The following is an 11807-nucleotide window of genomic DNA, read 5'->3' on the forward strand; positions in this document are numbered from 1 at the left end:
AACTTATCAGTTTCTAAATTGAAGCTGTAAATCTGTAGTATTTGTATATATTTCTTGCTTATCTCTAGCTGAAATAGTTTGATGAAGTCAAAGTTAAAAAATATTACTTTCTGTTTTTTTTCCTTTTTCTTACAACTTCCAAGCAGCTAAAAAAAAATCTGATAGCTGGGATTACATTTGTCTTGCAAGCTATTTTCCATAGTTACCTTTGCATCCACACTTTTAATTATTCCATCAGATACTTTGGTTGATTGACAGAAATATTTGTTATCTGTAGACCAGAGAGATGTTTTGTTATGAAGTTATACATAATTTTTCTAGGAAAAAATCAAATTTATATGTATACTTAAAATTAATGGTTGAAACCCAAGTTTGGCCTTGGTAGAATATTGGCTCCAGTTATGGTGATTGTCAACACAAATATTGCCAGAAAATCAAAATGCCTTGAAAAGCCTGAAATCTGAGAGGTTTGTCTTCTTGAATTTCCTGAACAAGTAATTTCAGGTATTTTTAACTCTAAGTAAGACCCAACAAAGTGATTGAGCTAGTACAGAGTCTATGCTAACCAGAGTGGAGTCAACTTAGTCAGAACCAGTGAAGTCCAAGGCTGACGAGATGTGAAAACAATTCTACATTGAGTTACTAGGATGGATGAAAATCACATTTACCAGAGTATGGATCTCATCAAAGAGGGTCATAAGTTCATAATCTTCAGATTCTTATAAATGATGGAACTGAAATAATCATCAATATGCTGACTGTAGGTTTAAGGACTTCAATCAGAATCTAGTTCTGAAAGACACTTGGAAACTTGATTATTTCAACTGGCTAAAAAAACCGAAGAGGAACTTAACACTTGTGCAGATGATGAGACTGAGATACTACTCAGTCACTTGGAGTCTCTTTTAGTGAATGATGCTCCAGTAGAATATAATGAATTAAAAGAGAAAGGATTGAAAAAGTTTTAAAAAACGAAAAACAACAAAAGAAATTGTGACTTATGTTAGATTTTGAGAAGCAATGCTGAATGTTGAAGCCAAAGCTTCTGACTCTGATCTTCAGAATATTCTAGCCTTAATCAAGACAGTTCATGTAATCCCAGTGCATTCAGTTATTTGTAAAAACGTCTTCTCAGAAAAGAATCATGTCAAAAATGACTGGCAGATCAAGCTACACCCAGATGTCTTGTTTGACTACAAAAGTGTCAGACATGAATTAGTGTTGAAGGTTATCATTCCACTCATGCCAATGAACTATGGTAGGCAGGAGGAAACAAGGCCTCAAGTAATACCTTACTCAGCTGTAATAAGGCAGCTGAACTCCTATATTGTTGGTGAATTTGGCTCTTATGATTAGAAAGTGAATAAGTCAGTGTGATAGACATAAAGCAACTCTTAGATCTAAGTTGCTGAAAATCAAAGTGTCAATGACTGCTTCTATTACTTAGTTGATTTTTTTGCTATAGTTGAATGTTCTGAAGTGACAGTTGGAAGTGAAGTAATTATGTAATGCAGCTTGGTTCACTCAGTTGCTGAAATTCTGCTGTTCATTTTAAAAGTTATGAATTTTCAATTATAAATTCGTAAGTATAGTTACAGAGGATTGGATTTAGTGTTTGGGAAATTGCCAACTGTAACATGTCTGTGCTGTAGAATAATTGCAGAAGCAATGAATGTCTCACTATGGATAGTTAAAAGTTTTCCTGTTGGATAATAATTTTCATAAATACAATGTAATACTGAATTATAGGCAAAAGTCTTGAACACAACTCAGAATTTGAGTGCAAAAGGCTTAAGTGACAAATCTAAAGCCACACTGCACCACAAATCCCTATATTCACCTGTATAATATTTATTTGTTTGGTTGTACATGTAATGGTTTTCTTCAATTGATACTTTATCCTTTAGTTTAAATATTCCTCTGGTCACAAGTGTATTATATTGCACTACTATTGGTAGTAGTTGTATACTATTGCCAAAAAAGTATTAGAACAAATTCAATCAAATGAAAAGGGACCAAAATATTTTGCTGACAAGTTTTTATTTTCATATTTTACTAATAATATCTGGAGAGGTGAAAATAATGATGGACAAATAAAATTTAGAGCTGAATAGTTTAGAACAAGAGGTCAAAAATCTAAATTTCTATCCATGACCTACCTATTAAGTTTTCTTATTTCAAAACCAATTATCCTACATCTTATTTATAATACTGAATTACATTTGTCACAAGCAATATAACATTATTAACCAATCATTCCTTGTATTGCCTTTAATTGTACAATTCTTACTCCAGAAAACTTTCCAATTTCACATGAAGAAACAAGATGCATGCTTTGACTTACCATAGATCATTCTAGCTCAAAGATTTGTACTGGTCTATCAGCTGGCTGCTTTAAGGATAACTGGAGGAGGACCAGTAATAACTTATCGTACTTAGATGAAGCACTCTAACCCTGTTTATTTTGTAATAATGTTGATGGTCCAAAATATTATCATGTTCAAAAATTAGAATGTCCTAAAACAAATTTACCTGTCTTTCTTAACAAGCTATAAACAGGTTAAAAATTATGTTAGCTGGTTAAGCTGAACTGCAAAAAAGCAAACAACAGAATTGAGACTAAATATTTCCTAATCTGTTATCCAAATAAACTAGTCTCTGATAAATCTTATAAACAATAATCTGCTCTTTCTATTGGATATAAATAATCCAAAAGTAAATCTCAGAGAGAATTATTGACATGATGAGATAGTAAGGGTGTAGCATATGGATTTAACTTTTTTGTTTATATTCAAGCAAAGCAAGAAACTTGAAGGCTGTAAATTTATATTATGGCTTAGTAATATCTATAGTATAAGTATGTTATTGGTACACTTAGAAGATCATACAAGGGTAGAAAGAAAATTTGAAATGGGTAATTTGGAGTGAAAAAGTATTATGTGATACAGAGAAATGAAATTGACAATTTACTTAAATATTTACTTTCAGTATTAAGAAATTACACAAGTTAAAAATTTGAGTTATAAACAATGTTTTGATGCCAAGTTTATTGACATATAGAAATAAAGAGATGCTTAATTACATTTTAATATATATATATATATATATATATATATATCTGTAAAAAGGTAGTGACATGTGCACTTTGACCTACCTGATTCTATATGGTTAACTCAGTGAAACACTGTCTTTTTGATTAGGTTTTAATTACTATATAGTTACTGAGATGCTCACCAGATGTACATTCTGGGCCAGAGTGGATGCTCTGCAAATCGTTTTTAAATTCATTTTCTTTTTTCACATCCTTATCATCATCTTTTAAACTATATAGATCATCTTCATCACTTTCACTAAACTTGGAAATAACCTCATCTTGATTTAATTCGCAAGTTTGCTCAGTTTTCACTCTGACAAAAGTGTTCTGTAAGGAAAGGACCAGATTTAACAAAACAAAAAACACCAACCAGACCTGTCCCTGAAGCAGTAGAATAATTAAGTCTTCCCTACTAGTGAATCTGCTTCAAGAACTTCCTTACACAAAATGTTTTGTATTGTCTACCAGATACAACTAATTTTATAACTGTTCTAGATTTTATGGTAAAGGGGAAAGAATATTGTACTTCATATATATATAGCATCTGTAGATCATTCAGAAACCTACTTTGCTGCAAATAATAATATCAACAGAAAATCTACAAAGAATACCTGTTTACTACAACACAAATTAAATGCACTATTTAACACAAAGCTGCTGACCACTTTGCCAATTGCAATTAATGTGAAAAATTGGTAAGTAAAAAAAGTCTACTATTTGCCATTGTGGCACTGGGAACCTATAAAATTACAATTAATCATTTCTAAGTTTATTTTCCATCCTTTTTATTTTATTATTCCCATGTTTATTGCATTTTTATAATTTGTGCCATTCACAAATTATAAATTTGCTATTTGACCTACTGGAAGTGCCCCTCAGTCAGATGTTAAACATCATAACTATTACACCTCTACTGGCATTCTATAAACATTGTCAATCTGCAGAATCAAGCATATTTTGTACTCCTAGCTCCAATGGCTTAAAGTTTTGTCATATTTCTTTGTTATGGGCATAGCCACAACCTTACACTGAGAATGACCTATTTGAATAATTTGTGTCTACCAACCTGAAACATAGTACAGAAGTTACTGTTGCCAATTTGAGTGATTTGTCTCCAAACTGGGTGATTTTTTAATGCTTGAGGCAACAAACTGAGCTACATATAAATATTTCCAGTTCCTAACTTATATTGATAGTTTTCATAGCTATGAATGAAGATTCTTACTGAGTAAATCAATGGTAATACTCAACTTTGCAGCTGGGATATGTTAAATTCTAATTAAAATATATACTTGTACAATAAGCATAAGCAGTAATCTAATTATACCTGAAGGCTAATCATAAGCTTGTAAGTTAAGGCTGCTAATTGTAAGTTAGGAACAAACTTCCAAGGTTTAGCATAATAAACCCTAGTGCTGACACAAGCAACACATAATAGTATTTAACTCTTTCATTGGCATACTACAAAAAAAATAATAATAATAACATACCAAGTCCAGGATACACAATAAAAAACAAAAAAACTTAAATTTCAATATTTCATTATTTATTTGAAACTTTAAATTGCTAAAATTTGGGCAAAATTATACATTACCATGGCAGAAAAAATTTAAACTTTTTATTTTCTGGAAGTGTCAAATTTACAATTTTCAAAACCTTATATGGTAAAACAAATAAATAATGCTTAGATTCAATCAATAATTATTAATTCTAATTTAAAAATATATATACACACAAAAATGCACTATTTCAACTATTACCAAAATAGCAATTGCAAAAATGTATTAAAAATTAAACTACTGTCCAGAAGGCAAACATAAACATTTAAATTCAAAATAAAAATCAACATGAAAGATAATTTGAAACAGCTAAAACCTTATTCATGGCAGAAATTATTTTTCTTTACTTTGCATTAACTACGTTTCACTTGTAACAAGAAACATTATCAACAACTGAATAAATATTATGAAAGTTAATTCCAAAATATTATCATTACAGCTAAAATATTGCCTGGATGATCTGTCAAAGTTTTGTACATATAACCATTTCCCTAATAACATTTCTGCAAATTTACAAATTACTTCAGTTCTTGTTTTTTGTTACCTCATCAAACATGTAGTTCTCTGCTTTTTCCTCTTTTGCTGAACCAAATTCAACGGTGCGATCTGTAGATCCTCTTCCTAAAACAGCTTTTCCTGTTCCTAGAAGTATATGATATACCTATCTGTAACAACAAGACTGATATGACTTGTACACCATAACAACTCCTCATTATGATAGGTTATAGGGTATACAATATTTTTGTTTAAGGGGTAGTCCAATTCTGAAAGCCTAGCTCTTAAAAGATAAAATTTAATTCAGCTATCATTAGAGCATGTTCCTCCTTTCTAAAGGTATATCTGTAATAAGAAGTTATGTAAGAAGAAGCATGGCATATAAATAATCACATAAACTACACCATAATTTGTTGTTAAAAAACGTTTAGCACAAATATAGGGTGAAATTGTTAATTATATGGACTTATTGAGAATATGAAACATTTAAGGTCAAAATACATGTCATGATATAAAAGACTGTTTAGTTTAGATCTTATTGATTGATTTGTTTTTATATTTTATTATTGTATAGTTTTTGTTATAATAAAAATTAAAAGCAAACGATTGTAGGAGATTTTGTTAATAATTTATTGATATTGAGACTATTGAATGTCGCGTGTAATACACTGACATCGAGAATATAGAAGGCAGACAAACTATTAGGTGATAAAAATATAAACAGCATGAGACAAGTGGGAAGCAGCAGACAGACAATAGCAAACAGATAATAGAAGAAGAAAGTAAAGTAACAAAAGGAAAAGTTAACTACCATAGAAGTGATAGGCCTAACATTTAATATGTTAGAGTAAGACTAACAAGAGATAAGAAGAAGAATTATTCCATCAAAGCGTGGTTCTAAAGTAACTGAATCAGCCTGAGTGCACTTAAACAAAAAAACACAGAGGATATTCAGAAGAAAGACCAAACGATTACGGTAACTTGTGGTACAACTGTAAATGAATCACACATAGAATAATAGTGCGATAGAAATAGAGAAGATAGTTAGGCTTGTCAACTGAAATTCTAAAGTAATGGAACAGGCCTAAGTGGACTTTTGACAATAAGAAGAGAAAAATATATATGTATAGTGTTTATGATATGCCTGTAATCTTCATAGTGTGAAGACTTTGTTGTACATACATTTAACTTGTTCCGAATATATATATTATTTTAAAACAAGTGAAGTGCGTGCTGTTTATTCATTGTTGAATTTATCGCTAACAAGTCACAGACACCTACTGTAGAAGAATCCTAACCCCAACAACAACACAGTATATATTTATACAATTAACAAGTATAAGTAAAAGCCATTTATTTCGACAAAAAGAAGAAGAGTATATTTTAAATTCTGACAATGGATGCAGGAAGAGGTTTAAAATATATGAATTATTAATAATTAGCAATAAAGGGCTGGTGGGAGAACTACTGTTCCTCAACCATGACACCTCAGATAACTGGGTTCATGTAGTGTTCTCTGACATTAGTTCCAAGTGTCAACGTTAAACTTTGTCAATCTGTGATTATAATCTTGTCAGTGATGTTAATTACACTGGTAGCAGTTGCACTCCATGCTGATATCATCTTAGAGACTTTGCTTTTGACAAATCTTGGTTACAGATGTGCCTGGCAGCTGAATCTTTGTATCATCTCTCTTTCAAAGTTTGTTAGACCCTACCTTGAAGTCATAACGTCTAAAGATGAAGCACAGCAGGGATGACTTATTCTTACTTACGTATTTCAAAGACATGGAGACTAGACTGCATATAGTCTTGTGCATTCAGAAGAGATTCAGTTGTCTGTTAAAAGCAGCATGTGCTGCTCAATTCCCAAGAAATTATGGGATTTAGATATAGTTCTGATGGGAACTTCTGCAAATAAATGTTACCAGTCAAGATGAAATTTTCAGTCAACAGAATCAAAGCCTTAACCTAATGCTCCAAAATGAATTGACCTTGTGTCAATTTATAGTTGTATGATTACCATATTTCATTATCTAAATGCAGGTAAGAAACATAAAAAGATCTTTCTCATAATTCCAACTGAAACCTAAAGAACAGAAGCAGGCCATTAGAACCACACTGAATACTTCTACAGCTGTACAGAAAGACAAAATTAATCATAAAAAGATTTATTACCATTTGAAACAATTAAATAACTTAAGTCTTACACAACATTCCAAATCTAATTAACAAAGTGCCTTATTCTTAAGCACATACAATACATGCAAAAGGCTCTAATACACTAGATATAAGACAGAAAGTGTGGGTTACCAGTTCAGCTGCCACACATGGATGGAATGAGAAAGCATTGGTTTGTGAAAGCTTTCACCCAACAGTTTTCTAATTACCAATGTGGCCACACCCAATAGTGGAATACTTGAAACACCAACAGGACATGGAATCAGGCATAACTGGTAGTAACTAGTTGTTTTTTTTAATGTTCACATGATGATTATCATTCACAACAAGAAAATACAAGTGCTGCTGATTAAAGATTTTTTTTTTTTAAATTTTAGCTTGACAACAAACTGAATCCAACATATTACACACACACACACATATATATATTTGTAAAATGTTAAGAAAAAAAAAGAATTATAACAGTCTACATTTAAAAAAAAAAGTCAAATAAATTGATCAAGGGTAATATTTTTTAGGATTAGCAAAACATTTCATTATCAATAACACTTTTGACTCTCTATATTTCTACGCTTTAACTGTCAAAAGCCATCAAGATACAAGGTAGTGTGTCATGTAGCTAAGAAAAAAATGAGACACGTGTCATACAGTGTATTATTTAGAGGAACCAAAGAATTGCTGTTTTTAGCTATCTGTGACTTAGTACTCCCTCAATGAATTTTTCATCTATATTCCCTCCCAGTTTGGTTACCTGATATTCCAAATGGAAAGAAAGTCTGTGGAGCCAAAACTGAGAAATACAATCCAAAATTAATCTGAAATCACTTAAAGAAATTCCCCTGATCTCAGCTTAAAAATTGGCTGTTTTGTTTTTATCAGATCACAATTCTTGGAATTACAAGCAGAACAAAAATCTGCTGTTATGTAGTTTTATAAGATCTCAATTGACTAGGGTGTCCAGGCCTATAACAGCAAAAAATGTATACATCTTATTATACAGCCTAAATCATACTGTCTCTCCAACATGTGCTAGTTTGCATATATATAACTAAGAATATAATATTGTACTATGCCACTTTGAAAGTATTCTTTACATTTTACAACTTTTCTGCACTGTGAAAGTTCAACTGATATGTAGGCAATGTATGCAAGTGTGTGTAAAATACATCTATTTACAGCTCACACTTGTATATATATGTGTATTTGTAAGCTTTTTTTTTGTTGATCACAAAAACGTGTGATGATATCCCTCACAATCACTTGCGCATTCTGGTTTTTAAAAAGTAGTAATATCTAAACCTAACACAGTGCTCAGTATTAACTACCTTTCATCCACCCATATTGCAAAAAAAAAATGCCTTGAAATCTAAGTTAAAGGAAAACAAATCATGATGCTGCCTTTCTCAAAAAATAGGATAGGAAGGATTTTATATTTTCAATAGTCAGATTGTTCAACAGAAGTTATGTATTAGCAAAGTTTCAAGTTATCTTGCAAGCACCAACTTGCTTGAAGAGTTGAACCTTTCTACTTTTCTCACATCACGAGTTACGATTAAATATGACCAGGATGTAAGCTCTACTGTTATACACATAAATAATCCAATTAATTCTGGGCCCAATCATAAAAAATATTCTACATGGCTTATTTCCAAAATTGTTCATATTACATTTATCATATAAATGTAATAATAGAGGTTTCCATAAACAATATGTTATCCTGAAAAAATGTGCAAAAGGAAAAGGCTTACTTTATTGAGGTTGAAATGGATATCAACAAAAATCTGTTCCAGTCGCTAAAAAGGCTCAGTGCATGTTATCTGTAGTATAAATTATTTTTAAAAAACCCAACAGAGGAATGACATAAGGAGAAGAAGAAAAAAAGAAGAAAGACTGAAACATGGGCAGAGACAAAGAAGGGTGGGAGAAGATCTGCCTTCCATGGTGTGAAGAATTTTAAGATTAAAAATAGAGCCTTTTCATGCACTTTTACTGGTAAGAAATGCTCAAGAATATCTTGTTTAGGAATAATATTTGTGTGTCCTTCACAGTTCTTGACAGCTTTATCTATGTCTCTTGCTTGGGATGCCTTAATTGGAAAGAATTTCAGACATCTTATAAATAAAACTTTTTCATTAAACTTGGCCACTTTGAAGCTAATAATTCTACAAAAAAAAAACAAAAATGGTAGAAAATGTGTGTTGCATGAACACTAAGATACGATTTGTCAAAAGCTACAGCAATATGAAACCTACCAAAAGTATTCATTGTCACTACAAGTTTTTGAAAATCATATTAGATGAAACTGAAATATTCTGATGATGAAAAACTATCTTATACTCAGATTTAATAATTTTATGTTTCAGGAAATCTTAATTGATTAAGTTGATTACAAAGACTAGTTTAATTTTTTTAAGCAGGAGAACTTCTTTGTCTACAATAAAAGATTCAAGACTAAGAGTCCTGTATTACTGATGTTCTGGAGGTATATTCACCTCAATTTAAGAATTTGATGGATTCAAAATTCTATTCCCTTTATCACATTTCTTGTGCCACGATCTTCAAGTCATGTCTGCTATATATAAAACAAAATCAGTTATAATTACTGTGAAGAGATTTGGTACTGACACTTCCCTACAGTTAAATAATAAAAATTTACATCCTGTTAACACTATTAAGCATCTGTGTGTAAACAGAGAAATTTGATTTCTTTAATAATATTAAATTGCGTTTTCAAGGGAAAATATTTGAAACACGACCAAGGAAAACATGCAATATTCATTACATTTATGTGAAATAAAACGTATCCCAGCAATAAACAAAATAAGTCTGAACTTACGATGTGAAGATATTTTTACAGTTTCTTCTTCTTCACATTTTACCAACTTGAGATCCAACAAAACATTCTGTTCCTCATCAGCAAAAGGTTCAATTTTGATCTCTAATACTTCCATTTTCATCTGAAGCTTGCACTTTGCTTATTAAACAAAAGTAAAAAATGTAAAGCTTGTACTTTAAAAAGACATCCAAACAATAAAAAACATGAAATTTTCCTTACCATGACATTTTTTATCATTAGAAATACCAACACAAAAGTTTTTATCCTTGTTTCATCTTTAAACTATAACTATTTCAAGTTATATTGTTTTAAAGTTTTGTTATTCATTACTTTAATTTGCAGTAATTGTGTGTAGTAATCAATAACATTATCAATGTATAATATTTTCATATACCTTAAGAACAAGTAATAATGAGTAGGAAATGTTTATGTCTATGAAGACCCAAACTTATAATCTAAAATTAACTACTGACACTACTAACAAGCTAAATTATTTTACTTTTTAATATATTTAAATTTTTGATTGCTTGTCATTTTACTGGTGAATGAACCCCTAATTCATAGCTGTTATATAATTAACCATAAATACAAACACCAAACTATAATTTCTGAGAAGTTAATCATAACTTCTATACACATGACCTGTTAAACATTTGACAATGTTTACATTTTGTAAAGTAACAGTTACTTTAGAAGCTAACAGTTTGAGCTTCATTTTCACACCACATTTCCAAAATATTACATAATCTTCAATACCATCTGGCATTCTTAGGTTAAAACTAAATCTTAATGTCAAAGTTGATCATTTGGTAAGTTTATATTGCAAGTATTTGGAGTCACAACTCTCATATTAAATTGTAATAGTTAGTAAAATACAGTCACATTTCAATTATTATACATTATGTATGTACATAAATTATTGCTATTTTGAAATAAGTTCTTAAACTTATTCTTAAAACATAGAACAGTAACTAAAGAAGTAAAGCAACAATTATCTCTTCTAGTTACTACCTTTGAATTCGGTTACTGCATGAAGTAGGTTGCTAAGCCTTTAAAACATTTCCACGTGGAGGATACGAAAAGAAATATTTTTTGGGGGTTTTATACATACATTTTAATAACTAAAATAACATAAATTACTACATTAATACCAAAGACTTCCACTATAATTTATCAAGTTTAGTAACAAAGATGTATTTTAGTCTAAAAAAATATGAAATTTCGAGCAGGCTACCTCATTGAAATATTGTTTCAGAAGAAAGAAATGGTGCCAAGCCCGTTAAAATGGCTTAGAAAGCCACTAGGGGGACATTCTGAGCTTCCGATTGGTTATTCATGTCATTCATGGAAATAAGTGTATATAAGGGAGCATTTAAAAAAATTGAAAGAGGTGGTGGGGTGCCACTGTGTTTATTACATGAGCAAAATCTTAGCAAATGGAGAAGAGGTTCTTATTTTATATTTTGGATTGTCAATATCTGTAATTTGAGTTTCTAATTCATACAAAACTACAGACTTAGTAGTCTGACTTCACAAACATTTAATTTGAACCAGTGCTGCATTCACCATACCATGTGACACACAAAAATCAATGTTTTTCTGTGTTTTTTAATATTTGTTTTTAAATTAAGAAATTGAGTAAT

At 30.5% G+C, this 11807-nt stretch overlaps 1 protein-coding gene across 1 annotated transcript in view; it reads right to left on the minus strand.

The window, feature by feature from the left end:
* Positions 1-11807, minus strand: part of LOC106467025 (zinc finger protein 271-like) — a 55101-nt gene that overhangs the window by 38205 nt on the left and 5089 nt on the right. The window contains exons 2-4 of the mRNA XM_022395118.1: positions 10165-10302; positions 5198-5295; positions 3235-3421 (exon numbers count right to left, since the gene is read on the minus strand). Coding sequence (XP_022250826.1) covers positions 3235-3421; positions 5198-5295; positions 10165-10285 — 406 coding nt within the window. The 5' untranslated portion in view covers positions 10286-10302. The remainder of the gene's footprint in view (positions 1-3234; positions 3422-5197; positions 5296-10164; positions 10303-11807) is intronic.

The sequence above is a fragment of the Limulus polyphemus genome, unplaced genomic scaffold, assembly GCF_000517525.1.
Source record: "Limulus polyphemus unplaced genomic scaffold, Limulus_polyphemus-2.1.2 Scaffold2464, whole genome shotgun sequence".
NCBI lineage: Eukaryota > Metazoa > Arthropoda > Merostomata > Xiphosura > Limulidae > Limulus > Limulus polyphemus.